The sequence below is a fragment of the Oculina patagonica genome, chromosome 8, assembly GCF_052425735.1.
Source record: "Oculina patagonica isolate OP01 chromosome 8, crgOcupat, whole genome shotgun sequence".
In the NCBI taxonomy this organism is placed as follows: domain Eukaryota; kingdom Metazoa; phylum Cnidaria; class Anthozoa; order Scleractinia; family Oculinidae; genus Oculina; species Oculina patagonica.
Genome location: NC_135765.1, coordinates 7,144,426 through 7,166,884, shown reverse-complemented (window position 1 = coordinate 7,166,884; position 22,459 = coordinate 7,144,426). Strand labels below are relative to the sequence as shown.

The window sequence follows — 22,459 nt, the reverse complement described above, 5'->3', positions numbered from 1 at the left end:
AACACAGAGAAACCACTGTCAGTATGGCAGGACAACCACTATCAGAATGGCGCAGATATACATTGTATAAGTGCTGCACAGAACAAAACTTTTATGTTTGGTGACTCAAGTGTGTTGTGTTTTACAAATCCAAGCATATAAAATAGCACAAAATCTTTGAAAGTTGTATTGTTCTGTATCTGAGTATCAAATCTTTCCTGGCCTTGCTTTTTACAACTTATATTGTTTTCAACAAGGTAAGGAAAGATGAGTTGCAACATAACCATTTGACATATACCATAAAAAAGCCCCTCCAATAACCCTAGGAATAAAAGATGCTTTGACAAACAACACTGTCTAGAAGGCAAGGGAAGTTTTACCTCGGCCAAAACTTTGAGTAATCCTTCTCGTATCTGTAAATGAGGTAAGGAGCCATCTGGTAAAGGGCTAAGCCACTCCTGCAATGTGAAGTTAAACACAATGTAAGCAAAGAAACATTGCTATTTTCAGCTCATGTAAATCTGAAGGTCTTTGGTGTCCCAAAGAATAGACCGCATTGTTTCGTATTCTCAGTACTGGACTGGAACGAGCTTGCAATGGGGGCTAAAGTGGGGAGTCTTTCCAAATCAGGGGTTTCAAAATGTTTTAAAGTAGGTGTCAGTAACTGGAAGAGTAGGGGGCTGTTACAAGCCAAGCTTGTTTGTTGTGAGCTGATTCCAATGTCCAGAGTAACCAGCGACATATAATCAAGTAGCTGGTGGAACTCCAGCAGTCGCTGGCTTGTTTTGAAAACCCTGAAATGCAAATGACATGAAGCTCTTTTTAATGATACTTCTTGCATTAGCCCCCACTGCAAGCTAGTTCCAGTCCAATAGGGAGAATACAAATATGGTCTATTATCAAGAACACAGCCATCATGAATTTATATTCACCAGTTCAATGGAATGAATCATTACATTGAGATTGTATGAATATAGCGCGATAGAGTTATTTGAGATGGTGCTTTCTTGTCATGTCCAGGACCCCTCCCATTCCCTATCAGTATACCAAAGATTGAATTTCAAACTAACTGTTCTACTGGTTAGAAAAGGTCATTGATACTAACCTTCAAAACATTTAAAACTCCAAGATCAAGAAATGTCATTTGCAAATCAGCCCTGAAACAGAACACAGAAAAGTAGTCAGGATTTGACAAAAATATCACAGCAAACAGTGTGTGATAATTATAGACTAGGAAAAGTCACACATTTTTTACAGGTTGACTTAGTCGAGTAGAGTGCACATGAACATCACCTTGCACAAGGAAGCCCAGGTTTTAGAATTCTGCATGCTCTTTCAAGTCTTTTTAGTAGCAAGATTAACACAGAAAGATTGCAATTGACAAAGTAAACATGAAAAATTTACCGTATATCCCATTCACACCAAAGCTAAAACACATTGGCCGCGGCCGCACTTGAGAGTTAACTGGGTTAATTTTTTAGAAACCCGGTTAAAAATTTCCACAAAACTTAACTACCGGTAGGTTAAAGTATGGTTACCAAAGCTAACTCAGTTAAATATTTTTAGCGGCCGCATTACGATCAGACCAGACTGAAGTGATGTCATGATTAAGCTATTTGAAAACAAGCAAAAGCGACCGGCTTTCATGATAATTGTATTACTTGCTCATTTCTTCTCATGCTTTTAAGATTTATTTCAATGCATTCTCGGCTTACACCGCTCTATTTTTTCCGAATGCGTTCTACGCAAATTTCAAGCCCAGTTCGAATATGTTGATCTTCAGCAATCGTGCTTAGCATCGAAATCGCCTTCAAGGCCTTCAAGTGCACGTTTTTCCAAGGAATCGGCGAAGAGACGGAAGAGATCATCAGAAACCATGAAAACCCTGTCTGAGCGAAATAATCTGCATTTCTCTGGTGGTTCTAGAGTTTTTGTGTTTTGCTGCAGCCGCAATGGCTGCAAGCAAAACACATTGAGAGCTGAAGTTTGTGCCGTAAGGTACGTAAGGTGTAAGTGCCGTAACAGAGGAGAAATCTGAACTACCGATGTCAATCAAATCCATGAACAAACAAAATCGAAACCAATGAACCGTAGCGCTGATCGCATTCGAAGTTACGGGCCAAAGTATTCGAACGCAAACCACGTTGGACACGTTGGAAAACAGAAAACCGATTTAAAAGTATATCGCATTGGGAAAGAAAACAAACTGTGGCGCGACCACTCCAGTTTTATGAGAAAATTATTCTGCAGTTTTCATCATTTACGAAAAGAGCGAAGACTTGGAACCTCGCCGAAGGTCATAAATATTTTCTCCAAAGGACCGGTTAGTGCACAGTTTGTAAACTTTCGCTTTGAAAATAAACTTACCCTCACCTTGTCTACACTGTCTACAGCATACTAGTACTGTATTAACTCTGAACTTCATATTTTAAAATAAAATGTATGAACGTGTAACTTGTCACGCAAAGACAGCTGGAAAGGAATATACCATGCTGGTAGCTAGGCTGCACCGCTAATTGTAGCTGTATTCGAGCTATATAAAAGACAGCTAGAAACGAATTAATACTAGTAACATCACAATGGGAAAGAAACTTATTCAGTGGTGCACACCGTCGAAAACAAAGAAATATTAAAGGAAGTTCTCATTCACCAGATTCACTGCATCAGATGCAACATTCGTCAGTTCGTGTTTAAATGCGTGGCAACCAGTTTGTTTACTAGTTATTAAAAAATAATACGGTCTTCATTTAATAAACAGTTCATCCTTAAATTTCAGCTTTTCTACGACTGACAGGTAGGTACTATAGTATAAGCCCCGCTAAAATAGCTGGAAAGGGAAAGTTTTTTGAAAAATGAATTTTTGACTGCCAGACGCGCTGGCGCCACATGTTTATTTTGTGAAGATTTATTAAACGCCGTGAAAAATAGAATTTGATGTCCAGCGAGCCACTGCATCTTCGGCTACGCAGTCCTCAGTGAATCCTCCAACTTCACAAATTTCTAAAACTTTAAGAAAACGAACTTTCGCAGAATCAAAAATTGGTCCTTATCGATCTTCCGATCTTGTTGTGAAGACACTGAAATTCGACGAGTGTTCATGCGTGAAGGGATGACTGACGAATGATAATAATTATTTGTAAACTTTCGCTTTCAAAATGAACTTTGCGTTACGTTCAACGCCGTCTTTCCGTTGTTGATTTCAACATAACATTGATCAGTAAAATTATCAGGATTGAATTAACACAAAGTGACTACAATATAGTGCAATTATTAACCTGCACACAAGTGACAGACAATAAAAGACGTTGGATTTCAATCTCGACTCACTTGTCTTTCATCAACATGTTCCCTAACACTTTGCTCTAGCAGCAAAACACATGGACCCATTGGGGCCCTATTTTTTTAATAGCAAAGGAAATTATAGAATTAAGCCACGAATTGTGTCCGAACGCCATGTTTGCGTGTGATGGAAAAGAATATCTTCTCTTACATGGAGATGATTGACACATTTGACAAATAAAACAATAGTTGAATCTGATAAGAAACCACTAACCTGGTTAAAACGACCCAGAAAGGTAGTTTAGAATTAACCTAACCCAGTTAAAAAATCTTTTGTTCTTTGATTAATTTCCATGGGAACCGCTAACCTGGTTAAGAGTCGGTTAACTCTCCCAATACGCGGCCGCACTAAACATTTTCTAAGCCGGTTAATTTTAATTGATTAATTGGAAATAACTCGGTTAACTCACCAAGTGCGGCCGCGGCCATTAAAACGCTGTTTTGTTCAAAACAGTTTAAAATAATATTGTTTTCTGAATAGAAATTGCTAACTGATGTTTGTCGGCGTCAAATTTAGCACAATGAAAACACAAGTTAGAGCTTACTTGAACCCTATGTAAAATTTAGTCTTTCAGCTTCCTGCTGCTGGTGTGCGTGTGGTGTAAGTTAAGGCTAAATTTTTCAAGATACACAAAGCCTGATGCAGCTCTGTTAAACTGAGCATCAAAGTCTAATGAGCGTCAATTTTCTAAACAGACTCACTTGTGTAAGTGCCTTAAAACAGATGGCAGCATTCTGAGCTTCTTGGTCGCTGCTTGCTTTGCTCCATTCAGCATTCTGTCCTCCTAAGTAAACAAGAAATAAATTGCACTTAAATTATTTTGAACCTCAGAGGAACATGACAAGGCCGTGGAAACTAACTAACATGCAAGCAAATGTCTCTCCCACTTTTCCAGTGCAAAAAGGAAATACCACAGAGCTGGTGACATATGTAAAAGTGCATAGGAAGCCAATCTTTTTGCATGTTTACCAAATTTACTGTTTGAAATGCTCTCAAAAGTGGCCAGGGACCTGTTTTTTGAAGGTCCTGAAAAGATGTTGCACCCGCAAGCCATAACAAAATGCCAAACCTTGTGATCACAGAGCTGTTTTATTCACATAGTTTCGATATGCAGAGGTTCCCTTCACACCTTATACCTACAATGTAATCGTAATAAAAACAAAACCACAACAAAAACAATACCTCGGCAGCCTCTTTCATCTGGGTTATCATGCCTGCTATAGCGTCATCACTGTCACTTATTATGTCAACATTCTGTAAAAGCCATCAGTAGTATGTGTATTACAGGGCACAGTTGTTTTAATTTTAACTTGATACAGCTATTTCAATTAACGTTGTCCGGATCAAAGCTTAAAGACAAGACTGAAAGGCAGTATGGGTAGAAGAAGAGGGCAACTGCACGTGCTGAATACTAAAATATATAATGACATGACAAACGCGAATTTGCACGTTTTCTATTTCTTCAGACATGTGAAACAAGGTGGTTTTAGCTTCACTGAATTTAAGAAGAATTTTCAAAACTCAGAACCAAGCGACAGTGAAGGTAAAGCTACAGAAAGTCCTCCTAAGAGGAAAAAACAAACTCGTGAATTCTCCACGTGCGATGATGCTTAATGAAGCTTATATGCAAATTTGTAGTGAATACCCAGAACGCCATACGGTCTTGCCTTTTAGCTTTTAGCTTTGACCGACAACATTTATTGAAATAGCTGTATACTGGTAAATAGCAACAAAGTAATTGTTTTTCAATTTCCCAGTAGATATCATTGTGAAAAGTATCAATTGACAACTCAATGCTTGTGGGTGGGGGGGGGGGGGGGGCAGATGGGGATCTGAACTTGTCACCTCCTGCTTACCTCCCAGTCCTACCTCTTTGTGTTAATTTTTCTCACTTTTTTAACAGTTCCTTGGAAATCTTGTTTCTAGTCCTCACTGACCATAGAGTTCCTTCTCCATTTACTCCCAGATTCCTGCTCCCTTACCCCCAACCCGCCTCCCCCTCCACACAGTGTCATAAATTTCACAGTTTTCCAGGAAAAAAACTACCGGTAACTGATAATGCAGGGTGTTCATTAGGCATCGGAGATCAGAGAATTCTCCTTCTACTACCTTATTACATGAAATTTTCGCGAAACTTTAATTTCGCGAATTTCGCGATTTATAAAAAATCGCGAAATTAAAGTGACGCGAATAATAAGTGTCGCGAACATAACATGACGCGAAAATTAGGTGACTCGCATTATGTCAATAATCAAGAAAGATTGAGTTTAGTACCATTGAAGGGAGGAATTTTCAATGTAAATGGATGTTGCGGTCAATTGACTCAAGAACAATAATTCATGTACAAGCATGACCTACTTGTAGACATTGTGAGAACTGCTCTGTTGTTACTGTTGACATTTAGTCCCGCCGTTGCGTTTTTGTAAATTTTAACATTATTGTTCCTTTGATAAAGTCGCTTTAATAAATAATATTGCCAAGGAAATGTCAATTGTGTCTTACTCAAAAACGCGAAATTTAAGTGATTCAAAATACAAAACTTTCGCAAAATCGGGAAATTTTAGTGTCGCGAAATATGCACACCTCAAAAGCGCGAAATTAACGTGTCGCGAAAATTTCATGTAATAAGGTACGTAAAATTCTCCGGCTAAATTTCAAGGCCTGAAACTATTTTTTTATAAAGATGCGGAACCTTTAAAAATCATTCTCCGGTTACTATACACTATTCTCCTGCTATTACAATTCTTAATGAAAACTCTGATAATGTTTTAAGCAATGTTACAGCTGCCGTGTTTCTTGTGAAAGTGTGCACAATAATTATGTTAAATAAACAACTGTTACCTTTCTTTTCCTTCTGAAGTTCCTGTTCATCTGTTTCAGGACAAAAATACAATGTATTTAAAACTTTAACACTCTAATAGAGAATACAAGTTAACTGAACATTGTATTAATAAAAATTAGGATGAATTGATAAAATACCTCTTTCTTTTTCTGAATCATCATGTCAAAATCTGATACAAATCTGTCAAGAAAACAAAATGAAATGAGATCAACATTGCTTTTGCTTGATTATATAGTATATTCTGTTTATACTTATACCCAAACAGTTCATCAGCACCCATTTATAATCCTGGGTAGAGGATACAAAGTACATTACATGCAAAGTGCTTTACAAAGGGACACAAAACAATAACCCCCACCCACCCAGTACTAGGGTTCACTTGTGTTCATTCTAGTCTAGTGGCCCATCAGGCCGGTGCTACATGTAATCTCTGGATTCCAAAAAATCAAGAAAGTAGAAGTATTTCTACTCCTCCCTGAATGGGATGCCCCAAGGTTTAATTCGCCAGTACCTATTTTTACCCCTGGGAGAAGAGAGGCACTGTTAGAGTGTCTTGCACAAGAATACAACACAATGATCTTGCCAAGGCTTGAACTTGGACTGATCGAACCAGAATCTGACCCACTAACCATTTGGTTACAACAAGTGCCATTAATTTTAAATAAATTGTCTATAAGGGAAATGGACAAAACTATTGTACTCAGACAAGACCCATCACTCTATCAGGAGTAGAAACTAAGAAAAAGATTCAAACCTCCTTTTGCCATTACTCTAGCAATGCAAGCTTCATGCGCACCTAATATGAAAGTCTCAACTTGAAGTTTGAGGCCAACAAATTTTGTCCATTACACACTTGCAATATGAGGGTTTTGGCGCAAATCCAAAAAAATGCGTTCGGGGCTTCGCCTGGATCGCCTGCCGGCTTCGCCATTCTCGCCCCTCACTGTTTTTTTGGATTTGCGTCCAAAACCCTCATATTGCAAGTGTGTCGGGGTTAGATGACAGCCTTTCAACCCATGCACATGTATCTAGGCAAAGGCACCCTTTTAACACTTGTTGAGGACTGTCCTAAAACAAGTGGCCCCCGCCAAGCCCCAAAGAACAGGTGCGCCAGAATTATTTTTCAATTGAACAAATATTTTTTACTTTGTATATGCACCAAATGGCTGCTGCAAGATATTCGTCAGAAGTTTTGCAAGCTATGATGGAGGAAAACCTCCGTGAATTTCAAAGAAACCCGCAAAGAAATTTGTCTTTTTTACTGGCCAACACCGATTTTAACGATTGGCTCCGAGTATGGAAAATGGACATACCCGAAACCGAAAAAAACAACAAAGATCTTTTAATTTTTGCAAAAAAACACAAAAAAAAGTTTTATGATCTTTTGGAAAGTGAAATTGAAGAATTGAATGACATAAAAGCAAGCTTCGGGCTTAAAGTAAAATTTTCGATGAAAAGAAACGGAGTTACGCAACACATGGAGCACTATTTCAGAGAAAGAGAACCGCGTCTTTTTACAAAAAACACCAAAGACCGAATAAAAAAAGAGTTTGACGAATTTATTGACAAAGCAAAGGGAGAAATCGAGGCTTGGTCGGAGAGGGGCTCGGGGTGGGTTGTTGAAAGAATAACAAGGGCGTACACCTATGTTGCGCGTTATCGGCCATTGCGCGGAGGAACTTACTTGCCTTTGCCTCCCAAACTGGCAAACAAAAAAGCAATTATTAACGTGCAAAACAGTGACAACCAGTGTTTAAAATGGGCTTTGAGAGCTGCTTTATTCCCGCCTGCGAACGGAAAAGATCCTCAAAGAACAAGTAAATATCCCGTTGATGACGGCATAAACTACAACGGAATCGATTTTCCGACACCCCTAAAGCAGATTGACAGGCTTGAGGCGCAAAACAGAAACCTTGCAATAAATGTTTTTGGGTGGCACTTGAAAGACGGGTGTGTGATACCTCTTAGACAAAGCGAAAAAGAAAACAAAATACCCCGTATAAACCTTATGTTGATTGAGTCAGGATTGAAACAGCACTACTGTTTTATAAAAAGAATTAGCGCTTTGTTACACGACCAAACCAAACACAGTAACAAAAAACACTTTTGCATGATGTGTTTGACAAATTTTACAAGAGAAGACTTGCTTGAAAAGCACAAAAAGTATTGCAATGGGGTCAAAGGCAAGCCAACAAGAATCGAAATGCCAGATGAGGAGAAAAACACCCTTTCTTTTAAAAACTACCAAAAACAAATGAAAGCGCCTTATACGATTTACGCCGACGGCGAGGCATTGTTAAAAAAAGAGCGCCGAGAAACGCCCGAGAACCGCCAGAAAAGTTACACGTACAAAACAGAAAAGCACGAGGCATGCGGATTCGCTTACACGCGTGTAAGAAGTGATGGTGAACACGAAAAACCATTCGTTTACAGAGGAGAAAACGCCGTTGAAGTATTTTTGAACTGTCTTTTAATTGAAGAAAAGAAAATAAGATATGAATTGTCAAAGCCAAAACCTCTCCTTATGACGCAAAAAGACTGGGCAAACTTTAAAAAAGCCGAAAACTGCCACATCTGCGAAAAATCGTTGGTGAAACAAAACTTTTTAGACTCTTTGCCGGTTTGGCTTAAATCTAATAAAAAGGAGTTTGGTTACTTAGGACAGTTACACAAAAAATGCTATTACGAAAGAATAGAATTGGCGAATACTCTTAATAGCGGGAACCATTATAAGCTAAAAAAGCTTGAAAAAAAATCACACAAATTAGCCGCTGAAAACCAAAAAAACTGCCTAGCGTGCAAAGAGCCGCTTATCCAGCCGAACTACAAGGATGCGGTGAGGGATCATTGTCACATAACAGGCAATTTTCGAGGAGCCGCGCACAACGTGTGTAACTTAATGATGAAAATAAATCCAAAAAATATTCAAATACCAGTTGCATTTCATAACCTGAGTGGCTACGATGCTCACCATTTGATGCAGTCAATTTCGAAGATTTCAAAAGAGGCACAGAAAGAGGTAAAGTGTGTTGCAAACAACATGGAAAAATACATTACATTTTCACTGGGGGGTTTAAGGTTTATTGACACTTTGAACTTTTTACTTGGAAAGCTTGAAAAACTTGTAGAAGATACGCCGAAGGATGCATTAAATATGACGAAAAAGGTTTTCTTTGAAAAAAGTGAACTGTTGTTAGACAACGGAAAATATCCAAGCGAATACGTTGAAGTGTGGGAGGAATTTAATTATAACAACTTGAGTGAAAGTTTTTTTAAAGGTGGGGACGAAACTAAAGAAAAATGGCAAATTGTCAATAACATCCACATAACAGATGAAGGATACAAAGAAGCAAAAACCATTTTTATAGAAAAATTTGGCTTGTTAACACAAAAGGGGATTTATCCCTATGAATACATGGACTCATGGGGAAGATTTAAAGAAACAACTTTGCCGAAAAAAGAAAAGTTCTACAGTAAACTTACAGGCGAGCACATAACAGACAAAGAGTATGCACACGCGCAAAAAGTGTGGGAAACCTTTGGCTGCCAAAATCTTGGAGACTACCACGATTTGTATGTCAAAACGGACGTTACCCTGTTAGCGGACGTTTTTGAAAACTTTCGAAAATTATGCCTTGAGAAGTACAATCTGGATCCCGCAAATTATTACACGTCGCCAGGTCTTTCTTGGGATGCGCTTTTGAAAAAGACAGGTGTGGAGCTTGAGTTACTCACAGACTACGAAATGCACCTCTTCGTCGAAAGGGGAATAAGAGGCGGGATTTCGTCGGTAAGCAAGAGATATGCAAAGGCGAACAACCCATATGTTAAGGGATTTGATCCGAGTCAACCAAAAAAATACATAATGTATCTCGATGCGAATAACCTTTACGGGTGGGCAATGAGCAAGCCGCTTCCGAAAAGTGGTTTTAGATGGAAAAAGGTTATGCCAACAGAAAAAGAAATAATGACAAAAAAAGAGCATGCAAAAACTGGATGGATTATGGAGGTGGAGTTAGAATATCCGAAAGAGCTGCATGACGCTCACGACAGTTACCCATTAGCGCCAGAGAAAAAGAAAATAGACAAAGAAATGTATTCGCCTTACCAAAAGAAATTAATGAATGATCTTGAATTAAACCCCCCAAACACTGAAAAGCTTGTTTTAACGCTTGAAGACAAAACCAATTACGTCGTGCATTACCGAAACTTGCAGTTTTATTTAAAACAGGGAATGAAACTCAAAAAAGTGCACAGGGTTTTAGAGTTTGAACAGGAATGCTGGATGGAGCCCTACATCCGGATGAACACAGAATTCCGAAAAAAAGCAAAAAACAACTTTGAAAAGACCTTTTACAAGCTAATGAACAACTCGGTTTTTGGAAAAACAATGGAAAACCTGAGAAACCGTGTAGACATAAGAATAGTAAGAAGCGACGAGACAAATAAAATAAGAAAATTGGTCGCAAGTCCATTGTATTCAAGGCACGTGATGTTTTCAAACGATCTTGTCGGAATAGACATGCGAAAAAGTAAGCTGTTTCTCAATAAACCGGTCTACACAGGCATGACTATCCTTGACGTAAGCAAGCTATGCATGTATGACTTCTTTTACAACCATCTGAAAAAGGAGTACGGGGAGCGTTGCGAGCTTTTGTATACAGACACAGACAGCCTTTTGCTTGTGATAGAAACAGAAGACGTTTACGCGGACATGGCAAAAAACATCGGCGAGTACGACACAAGCGACTACCCCGAAGAGCATTCACTTTATTCGAAAGAAAACAAAAAGGTGTTGGGGAAAATGAAAGACGAATGCGCAGGAAAACTGATTTCAGAGTGTGTTTGTTTGAGGCCGAAAATGTATTCAATAATGACAGAAGGTGAAAGCGAAAATGAAATCGAAAAAATAAAGAAAAACTTTCCTGAGGCAAAAATAAAAGAGTGCACTTGCGAAGGGGAAAAAATGCAGGTAATAATGGCAAACGACGAAGAATTGGTCAAAAAAATAAAAGAGAAACATCCGAAAGCAAGTGAGTCAAAATGTTGTAACACGCTGAAAGTGGACGAAAAAAATATAAAAAAGGCAAAGGGGGTGAAAGAGTGCGTGACGAAAAATGAGATAAATCATAAAGACTTCAAAGATGCACTTTTTCAAAACAAGGAAAGCTTTCACGAAATGCACATGCTAAGAAGCTATGCCCACGAGATGCATTCAATAGTGGTAAACAAAAAATCGCTGTCGCCATTTGACACAAAGAGATGGATAAATGAAGATGGGATAAACACTTTGGCATATGGGCACTATCGGATGGGTGCGGAGCACGAGAGCGAAGCTCTTGCAGAGAAGGGGCAAAAAAAAGAGCCCACCGCCCCATAAAAGGGAGTGAAAAAACTAACTAGCCGCCAAGCAAAGGTCTCTCTAGAGTGCTTTAATAAATAAAAAGCCACTCAGGAGTGCCCAAGGGGCTCAAGCACTAAGGGCTTGGTGGTAACTGTGTATTTGGAGGAATAACAAGCAATTCTTCACGCACGAAGCCGCGCTTTGGACCATCGTGCAAGTAATAAAGAACTGGCTGATTAGGTTTAGTAACAGACCTTTCAATGCTGTAGACTTGTAATGACCAAATCGGATCTGTAGCCCTTTTTACGCCGCCTTCCAGCTCGCCAGGTTGGTAGAGATAGCGCACATTAACGAGAGAGGGGAGTTTTTTTTCTTTCTTGCCAACAGGTCTTGTATATTTTGAGGACGGTTTTGACGAAACAGCCTTTTCTTTGATTGCAGCAGCAGGTTTCTTACCAGTAAGACTGGTTACTTCGTTGTTCAGAGCGGCAACAACTTCGGGTAGCCTTTTTACCCACGCTGTCGACCGCTGGCCAGATGGCAGGTTCATCTCGACACCGTACTGATAACCAAACAGGCGCCCTGCCAGTGTTTGATTAAAACGTTCAACAATAGCTTGATCTCTGTGAATGTTAACACGCCCGCGTCTAATATAGGTTTTGTGATTTTCCATTTCTTTGGTAACAGCTCCCATGAATTCGCGACCAGGGTCAACTTGCAGCATCTGTGGCCATTTTAGTGCACTTCGCCTGTAAATTGTCTGAAAACCTTTTGCAACCTCAGTTGAATCTTTGGAGGTCAAAGGCTCGGCCTCTTTGAATCGGCTGGCAACGTCAACAACAGTCAGAGCGTATTTGTAAACTTTTCGCCCTCGCGGCAGTTTGTCGTGTGGCAGAAAAAGAAGGTCCGCCTGGTGGACCGCGTTTGGAGAAGAAACATCGAATTTTGGGCGAGGAACGTATCGTGGTGTCGGAAGGTAGATCTGCCAAAGGGCCTGCTTAACTAGCCACTTTTTTGCGGCATCTTCGGAAACCTTGGCAGCCTCGGCTAATTTTTTTATCGCAGCAATTCCCTTCCAATAGCCCTGGGGGCTATAGTAGACTTTCGAGATTTTCTTCGAAAAGTTTTGCTCCGCAAAAATCTTTGCATCCATGCGTATACAAGAAAAAAAGAAACGTTTAAAGAAACCGAAAGGCAGCGTACCCAAGAGCAAGAGCGCCTGCGCCAACAAACATCAGTTCACCTTGTTTCTGCTGCTCACTTGGCTGATAGAAATCAGAGAACTTGGGTTCTTTCGGAGGAATCATTTGTTTGTCAGGATGTGCCTGGTTGTAGAGTTTGAAAGCGTAGTCTGTGTTCGTAAAGTTTTGTTTCGCTTGCTGTTTGATCTCATTGTTGGTTTCGATCCAGTCGAGAAGCTTCGTGCGGTCGCGAGAGTACTTCGCGTAAGCTGCCTGGTAAGCCTCGAGAGCTTTGTCGTGTCTTTCTTTTTCTTTCAAAGCGGCGTCATCTCCGCCACCCAAAGCTCGAGCAAGATAGTTGCCGCCAATGAAAGCAGCAGCGTTCAAGATAGCTCCGCCAGCCATAATCGCGACGCTTGCCATTTTGTTATTATACTATTCTAATTTTTTTTTAATTGGTTGGGAGAATTTTCTGGTCCTCGAGATACTGTTTAAGTGCAACGCTGCCAGCCATGACGGCTGTGAACTTTACATAGTTCATAAAACTGCTGCTTGGGTCGGATGTGAAGTTTTCTTTTACAACTTTTTTGGCAGCCCAGCCGATTCCGGCGGCGAGACCTGTAATGGTGGCGGCATCCATGAGCGTTTTCACGAGCTTGTTGTCGGACATGGCGGTTCAGTATAAAATAATAAAAAATATTCAATTGAAAAATTTTTTTGTTTATTCTTCACCGTTTTGCGAAGCAAAGTTTGCAACTTCTTCACCAGATTCAACTTCTTTTGTTTTTTTTATACCTCTTTTAAAAATTGTATCCTCATCCTTTTGCACCCGAATAGCGGTTTTAACGCAAGTTTTGGAAAATTCAAACCAAAGTAATGCAATACCAGCCATAGCTGCACCTTTAACAAGGTTGTCAAGAATAAAACCAAGGGACATTGTCGGTATAATAAATGAAAAAGAAATGTTCAAAAGAAATTTTTTAATCCATCGGACGGATTCCTCTTTGTTTGCGAGGTCTAATGGCATTTTGGATTGTCGAAGGCGTGTCTGAAGAACGCGTTGCAACCCTTCCAATACTTTCTGCCGTAACTTGTGTGTCATCAGTTATAAGAGTTGGCGGAGCTTTAAATGTTGGACTTCTTTTTTCGTTTATAAAGGCTTTTATGTCTTCGCGTTTCACATAAGTTGTAACGATTGCAACGCCGATACCAAGCAAAGATATCCATTGATTTGTGGTGAGACCGCTTGATTGCGGCTGAGGCTCGGTCGGAGCTGGCTCCGTTACGGCAGGTGGTGTTACATTTCGCTTTGCAGCCGCAGATTTCTTTTCCTTTTCTTTTGCAATTATTGCAGCAGCCTCGACAGCAGCTTTTTTCTGTGCTTCACGAGCCTGTTTTGTTTTTTCAGCTGCAAGCTTGCCAGCAGCCACTCGCTTTGGATTTTTGGCAGGCTTTGTTGCTGGAGTTGTTGAAGTAACTTGTTTCTGTTCTTCTTGAGCGATCGGAGTTGGTTCGAGCTCGGCCATTTATAATAAAAAAAAATAATATTTAAATAGAAAATTGCTCAGCAAGATTTTTTGCTAAGCAATTGCTAAGCATTGTTCAGTAATTACTTAGCATTTTCTTAGCATTGCTCAGAAAAATCTTCAGTAGTGTTTGTGTCCGCATCTTTGGAAGCACCTTTGGTTTCGCACAGCGAAGTGTGCGACTTTGTAGCTTCGTTTAAATCAATGTGCTTTGTTGTGATGAGCGCAGCATTTGCAACGGCAAGAAAGCGGCCGCATTTCAAAGCCAGACCGCCTGCCAAAGTGGACAGCTCTTTGCTGATGATGTAGTCGTTTTTGAGTTCCTTCTGATAATCATTGACGTCCTTGATATTTACGGCCATACCAACGACTTTAGTAACAAGAAAAATAAAGCTGTCAATCAAGCTGTCGGTTGTTTTGGATCCAACGTATGCCTCATATCTCTTTAAGTACTTTTCAACTTCTTTATCTGTCAAGCGCTTCACCTGCTCGTGTGTCAGTTGCACACCGATTGCTTCTTTGGCTTTTCCTGTTGAAACAAGGATTGCAAGCTGTTCACGCAAAGCAGGAATGTCAGGGCCTTGAATGAGTGCCATAGCGCTTTCTGTACTTTCTGGTTCAGCTCCTAGCAGTTCCATTACGGAAGCTAATTCTTGTTCACATGCAGCATCGGGTGAGGTTGTTGCGAACGGGTCAGCCATTTATTACTCTAAAAAATATGTTCAATAAGAAAATTTTGTGCCGTAAGGGTGGCGATGAGAAATGACAAGATGCGAAAACTTATTTTTTTTTAGCTTTAAAATGATTTCTTTGTAATCCTCATGGGCAAGTTCGCCAGCGTAATCCTCAAAGATTGCCTTCGTGGTCTTGGCAGAGGGGGTGTAAAAGAAAACGATTGCCGCAACATTTTCGCGGAATGAGGATGTTATGCTTGTCAATTTTTGAGTTAACACCCATATGCTCAAGCCTGCGTGGCGAGCAGAGAAAGCAAGATTCACCAACTCCCCTGTTCTTCCTTTTACATCTTTCGAAGCAGCACAGTCGTCGAGGATGATAAGCGTGTTCGTACCCTCAAAAAGAAATCTTGAAAGCCTTAACCAAGATTCCACCTCGTGCTGCTCGCAAATGAAAACAAAAAATCGAATATCTTCCTCAGCAAAGCGATAATAAGTCTTGTTGTGCTCGAAAGTCGGGCAGATGAGCACGATGTAGTCAAACTTGCCTCGGAAAGGGCCACAAAGCTGATTGACCACGTATCTTGTTTTTCCTGAGTTCGTTGGTCCCACAATGAGGGCGTTGAAGGGTATATTGGCAGGATCCATCTTCGTTCGTATATGTACCTAAGGTACACTTTTTCAAAGAAAAATTATAAAAGCACAGATTCTAACTGCCTGCCAAGTATATTCATTTGGGCGTCGCTGATTACGTAAATGTGGCAGTTCAAATTACCTGAGCCGCTTGCTTTCCTCTCTAGCTCAAGCTGGACACCGTCCTTTGTGTTCACAAGGCGCGTGCCGCTTCCGTGCATCGAGTGGTCAGCCATGGAACGCAGATCAATAAGAAGGCCAAACTTGTCTTCTGTGTAAAACTTTTGCAGAGTCATGTGCTGCGTTTTATTTTTTTCTTTCATGTAGAATCTTTTAACTTCTCCCCAAATGTCCATTCCTTCGATGCCGTTGTTGTACAGCATGTTTGGCGAGCCGTTGACAGTGATGCTTACTTTTGTAAGGTCCGGGTTAATGTACTTTTCCGAGCTCCTTGCACCTTTGTTATATTGCTCAATAAATAGGAGCAAGATACCTTTCAAGGACCTCCTCTGCGGGTTGACCCTTAGATTCAGACGTGTGTCGGAGCCTTTTGCAAAAGTCACCACTTTAACACGCTGGATGTGGTCGTAAGCGAACTCTTTGCCGCCCGAATAAGCGCTGAACGCTTCATCTGCAATTTCCTCGCTTCTTATCATCTCGTACTCCAGCTGGATGTTTGTCAACTTGTATTTTAGTTTTGTTGTATCTGAGCCTCTGACCACATGTTCGGCTGCCGCGAGCTTCAGTTCGAACACAAGATCGTTGTATAGTGCCTGAGGATAAAATGCCCCATGGTCAGTTAAAATCTGGTGATCCAGGCGGATGCGGTATTTATTTCCATATATCTCATTCAGCTTTTTTTCTGCGTCCACACCTGAAGTTTTCTTATCGCCAGCATTTGAGCGAATTTTGTTAAGGTCCTCGCTCTGAATGCCCTCTGGCACCCTGTCGTCGCGCTCCTCCTGCGAAAGGAAAAAATCCTCAAATATTTTGTAGATGTCATAGCCAACCGTGTCCTGCACGACGGTGCCTTCGTACTTTACAACAAAATCGTCGACCAGAGCTCGGCTGACGTTGTCAACCAGAAAGTTGTTGGCATGGCCTCCGCTCAAGTCGATGTTGAAGCGCAGCGCCAGCGAGCCGGGCACAATGACCTCGTTTTCGTTCAGCTTGGGCACTGAAACATACAACGTTTCCTCTGGATTGGCTTCTGTGCGGTCAAAAGTGATTCGTTTTACCGCGCGCTCGGCTTTCAGTGCGCCGAGTATTTTCTCTGTGCGTCCCGGTCGAAGGTTTTCTTGAACAGCAGCCATCTCTCGATTGGTTTTATTGTTAAATTGAAAAGTTTAATTTAAAAATATATATATATAAATTAAGCGATGGCAACAGGTGGTGATGATTTTGGATTCGAGGACCCTGATTTGGACAAAGATCTTGACCACAACAGTGATAACGATGATGAAGAGGGACAAGAGGTCGACACAACCCGACCATTTCAGCCCGGGGAGGCATCCACACCCTACCATGGGGGTGAACAACATGAAATGCAAACGATGCAGCACGAACAGAGTGGGCTGCCAGACACATCCTACGAAGAAACACCTTTTCTTGAAAGAACCCCTTCGATAAGTGATCTTTAAAAAGAAAGTTTTTTGCGGCAAAAACTTAAAAAAGCTGTAGACACGATAAAAGGCAAATTCCCCAAAGCAAATTTTGAAAAAATTAGAATTAGAAGAGGCACTGGGAAAAATGAGGGGAAAATTGTTGCTATAGGAACTAAAAAAGGCGAGTACAAGATTCTAAAAGATAATGAGTCAGGCTTCATGAAAAACTTTTTAGACAGCTTCAAAGATGAACTTGGGCCGTCAGCTGAAGATCTTATTGCTCAAGACAATGAGAGCATAAGAGATGAACGTCAAAGATTAAGAGAAGCTGAAAGTCAACTACAACAGGCAGAAACAATTGCCATGCAGAAAGAAAAAGCCACCCAAGAAGTAGAAGATCTCAGAATAAGAATCGAGCGAACAAATGCCAAGATGGATCAACTTGGGTCAAATGTTGAAAATGAATCAGAATTGCGCAGACTTAATCAACTAAAAAAAAATCTTGAAAAGGATTTTGAAAACGCAAAAAAAGAAGTTGCTGCTCTTGAAAAACAAGCAAAGCAGAAGGCAAAAGAACAAACACGAGTCGGCCAACTAAGGGCAAGCCTCGCTGCCAAAGAGAGCGAAAGAAACACTTTGCAAGAAAGGCTCAACGACACAAGAGCTTTGGATGATCTTAAAGAGCAAGAAGATGAGCTCAAGCGCCAAAACGAGGAAGACAAAAAAATCATTGAGGATGAGAATGCCTCCCCCACTGACAAACAAGCCGCGGAAGAAAGAGTTGCAGAAAGAACCGAGGAGCTCGGGCGTTTACAAACGCAGATTGCAGAAAGAGAAAGGGCGCTTCCACTTCGTGAGAGGATCAAAGAGATCTTCAAAAAACATGGCGTGACATTAACAGCAATACTTCTGGCTGCTGGTGTCACGATTGGTTCTGTTATTGGAGCCATTACAAACGCGTTGAAGGCAACCGGCAAAGCGTTGGGGAAAGGCCTAAGTGATATTGGCTCAAAGGTAGCATCAGCTCTGCCTGGTCTCATTGGCTCGATTGCGAAATTTCTTTTCAAAACCGCTGGTCAAGTAATTGGATTTCTTGCAGAGCACACCTGGCTGCTTATCCTTGCTGTGGTTGCTTTTCTTGTTGAAAAATACATCAAAAAGAGACGTTAACGCATAAGGGTGTAGAGCAAAGCTGCTGCTCCAACCGCGCCAACAGCGACAGTTGCTTTGTTTATTTCGTGTGAATCATTGGCTACGGCCTTCGTAGCTTTAGCGCTTTGCGCGTTGCTAGCTGGTGTTTCAGCAGCGCTTGCGGCGGGTGCCTGATTTTTTTTTGCTGTGGCGCTCTTGTGTATAGGATTTGAAGGGTGGCTGTTTGGTGGGTTGATTTTTGATTTTCCTCCGGCCATCAGTTTAAGAGCTGCTTTTTTTGTAGCTTTATTAACCTCATCATTCACTCCTAATTTCATCCCAACAACAGCCTGCTTAAGCTGGTTATTGTAACCAACAACGCTTTCTGTGTTTATCACCATACGAGCGGGCATCAGCCAGGCACCTGGGCAGACTGCAAGGTTAAGCCGAACCTTAGCTTCGTCGATGGCTAGTTGGTATCTTTGGACCGACTTTGCCAGATCAGGTTGCCTTATAGCGTCTTCAACCAACACGAGGAACTCACTTTGCGCTTCCTTTGCACGGCCGCCTGTTCCAAGTATGCTACTTCGAACGTTCACCTGCGAACCGAGAATACAGTAGACAAAAGCCTCTATCGACTGGTTTACTCTCGACAAACCTGCCTGAGTAAGCCCTTTAGTGCCGTTAGGACAAAACCAGTCTGCCTGTGCATATGCAGCGTCGTCTGGCTCGATGTATTGAATCAAGTTACCTTTGCTTGCAGTTCCACCTTCATCCGAAAATTTATCGTAATCGGGGTATTTTGCTCCAGTTTTGTTTGGTCCAATGTTAGTAATCCAGATATAAACGTTACCAAGTCCGTGGTTTGCGCCTGTTGTGAAACGGAAATCGCTTGACGGGTCGACACCGAACTCAGCGCATATTCTTTTGTAAGAAGCCACGTCGTACTTGTTGTCGAACTGGCTAAAAGTGGGGTCGCCTGGCAAGGCGCTTACGCTCTGAATTCCCCCCATCTGAAACAATATTCGCCTTATCGTGAAATAAACGTGAAAAAGATAAAAATTACGCACAATCGGTGGCAAGCTAAGAGCTGAGTGCTCTTCATCGAAAATATCTCGACTTATACCGCAGCCTGTTGTCGCGCACCATACCGCAAAGTTAAGTTGCTGTGGCCAATAGCCCATATTTTGGCTAGCAAGCCACCTTTTTGACTCTTTTCCTGATGTATGCTTCAGTTTTGTTTTTTGAAAAATCTCTCTTAATTTCGTTGTGAAATATTGGTCTGGTGTGACGTAGATGTTGATTTTGCTGTTAAATATTTTTTTCAAACTCGGTGCGGCTTCGTGAAATCCAACCGCGGGAATTGGCAAAGATGAGCCTTTTGCGCCGCTTGGTGACAGCTGTTGTGGAAAACCGCCTGAAATTTGATTCACCCCCAGTGCTTTTTTCATCTCTGGGCTCCAATATTTGCTGTCAGAGCCAAAAACATTTATCAAATGGCCTTGCCCTGCCTTGTAATAAATGTCTGCCGTTGCTGTGTGGTTGTACGCGAACTCAACCTGTGCAACAAATTTTGTTCGGTCAGAGTTTGGATATTTTGCAAGAAAAGGTTTCCATGCATTGTCTTTTGCCGCTTTAGAAATTGTAGTTGCTTCTGGGGTTTTCATCCACTTCATAAAACCTCTTGTTTTTGCATCCATGGTCCTCTTTTATATTAAACATTTTTTATTTTTATTTAATATAAAAATGGTTGTGCTGACTGTTACCACAAAAGAAAATCCGAACACTGTTTATTTTGACCAGCCTATTCCAAAACCAAGCTATATCCGGCTTTTAAGTTGTTCTCTTTACAACAGCTGGAATAGTTTGGAAAAGGATGGAATAGTTTTTTATAAACAAGTGAACAAGGAAGAAAAGGCGCGTTATATACGGCAAGGAAACTTCTCACTCGATGACATTGGGAGTATTTTTGAAAAAGGATTTCCAGAGAAAAACATGTTTTCTGTAACAAAAGGCATTGCAGGCCGTTCATTGATAATAAAAGCAAAAGAGCCCAATTTAAAAACTTTTGGACTGAATGAAAGTCTTATTAAGTTCTTTAATTTGCCTGGGTTTGAGAATTACGCAAGTATTGAAAAGGAATTTTTTGAAACAATTGAGGTAAATAATGTTTCAAATCCTAAAAATTACTTCATCAACTGTGACCTTATCGACAAGCAACAAAGCTTGCTAAATGGTAAGCCATCAAGCCTTTTAGCGTTTTTTGACATACGTGGAAAACCGTATGAAAAAGTTTATTACCAAAATACACATTTTAACGTCTTGCGCGACGTTTCTGCTGAAGAAAATGTATCATCTCTGACTATTTCGATTAGAGATGAGAATGGAAAGCCATTCGATTTTAACGGCTCAAATCTTACATATGAGTTGGAATTGAATTAAATTAAATACAAAATTAACTTTTATGTATACGAGACCATGTCATCTGCTAATGTTCTCCCGAGTGCCCCTGCTTATGGTGATCGCGAAGAAACACAACTTTATCCAAGCCTCCCAACAAATGCCGAGAATTTTCGGCTGACTGAAATAAGTAAAATTGAAAAAGAAATATCCGCTGAAGCTGAGCATTACAGGCTTGTGTTAAAAAAATATAAAAAAGTCCGGAAAGTTATTCACTATTCCGTGGTCTGTCTTGGCGCCGTGACGGCAGCTCTGTCTTCTGGAGCTGTTGCCACTTCACTTACTGGTGTTGGAATTGTTATCGGCGTGCCTGTTGCAGCAGTAGCAGGTATATCTGGTGCAGCTTCCACTGGCCTGTCAGTTATCAACAAAAAGCTTGAACGTAAAGTTAATAAGCACTCAAGAATCCTCGCTCTGGCTGTTGCAAAACATGACTCGATAAACAGCTCTGTCTCACAAGCTCTGAATGATAATCTTGTTTCTGACAAAGAGTTTCAACTGATCTTACGAGAAATGCAGAAATATCGTCAACTTAAAGAGACTTTACGTTCAAGCTTTGCACACAAACAAACAAATTCACAGCCAGACATCGAAAAAATACGACAAGAGATCATGAAAGCAGAAAGACAAAAAATGAAAAAAAACTTCTCGAAAGCACCACCGACATTTCGAAATAAAATTTCAGTCCAATAGAACATTTTTTCATTTAATGAAAGAATGATTGTCTGCGCTCATCTTGTAGTTTACTTTGTGATGGAAGCATTGTCGTTCGAGTTGCAAAAAAATGTTCGAGACATCACAAGAGAGGTTGTTGTTTGCCTGAACGAGGCAAAATAAAAGGTTAAAGCGCGCTTAAAGTGACTTTCAGCCGAGTCGAAATCAGAAAAAAAATAAACACTTGATTTAATCCCCAAAGTCAAGGGCTTGTCTGAACAAGGCATGCAATTTTTTTTTGTGTGTGTGGGTGAATGTCCCACAGCGTCAGACTTATGCAAATCAACAGCTTTTTAATGATATAATAAGCAATCAATAAACATTACAAGTGTGTTAAGTAAAATAATTTTATTCAGTTGCTAAGTTAAATGTTCGTTGACAACGGCGGACATCTATGGCCGCGGTATCCAAGGTAAATTGTTCGTTGACAACGGCGGACATCTATGGCCACGGTATCCAAGGTAAATTGTTCCTTGACAACGGCGGACATCTATGGCCACGGTATCCAAGGTAAATTGTTCCTTGACAACGGCGGACATCTATGGCCACGGTATCCAAGGTAAATTGTTCCTTGACAACGGCGGAATATTTAAGGTTGAGAACTTGGCTGATTTTGTCAATTCGGGTTACAGCGTAACCCATTTGAAATTTCAAAGTGATGACGTTTTGAGGTCTGTGACTAAAATAATTTTGTCAATTCAGGTTACGGCGTAACCGATTGCATTCCAAAGTGATGACGTGTTTTGGCTTGTAACTTGGCAAATTTTGGTCAAGTTTGGCAAACGCTTTAGTTGTATTAGGCTATCGTTTGACATCTACAAATGATTCATGTCGATAAACTGAGTTAAATCTTCTTAATTTTGATCGAAAAATGTTTGAAAAAACGTCTACAAGCATCCGATATACTTAACCTTGCAACCAAACTTCACGACCAAGCATCTAATTGTTGTCCGTAATTGCTTAGGTTTCGCGAAGCGAAGGCACGAATAGCTGATGTAAAATATTATAATCAGATCCTAGTTTGTCGTTTC

The 22,459-nt window shown here is 40.6% G+C and overlaps 2 protein-coding genes across 2 annotated transcripts in view; one reads left to right on the top strand and one right to left on the bottom strand.

The window, feature by feature from the left end:
• LOC144663013 (protein IWS1 homolog) overlaps window positions 1-22,459 on the bottom strand; it is a 30,775-nt gene that overhangs the window by 4,056 nt on the left and 4,260 nt on the right. Inside the window, exons 6-11 of the mRNA XM_078523941.1 lie at window positions 6,299-6,341; window positions 6,161-6,190; window positions 4,502-4,573; window positions 4,021-4,103; window positions 1,085-1,136; window positions 360-437 (exon numbers count right to left, since the gene is read on the bottom strand). Of these exons, the coding sequence (XP_078380067.1) occupies window positions 360-437; window positions 1,085-1,136; window positions 4,021-4,103; window positions 4,502-4,573; window positions 6,161-6,190; window positions 6,299-6,341 (358 nt within the window). The remainder of the gene's footprint in view (window positions 1-359; window positions 438-1,084; window positions 1,137-4,020; window positions 4,104-4,501; window positions 4,574-6,160; window positions 6,191-6,298; window positions 6,342-22,459) is intronic.
• On the top strand, window positions 17,183-18,296 carry LOC144663057 (uncharacterized). The gene has a single exon (XM_078523995.1). The coding sequence runs from the start codon at window positions 17,343-17,345 to the stop codon at window positions 18,291-18,293; it is 951 nt and encodes a 316-aa protein (XP_078380121.1). The 5' UTR covers window positions 17,183-17,342; the 3' UTR covers window positions 18,294-18,296.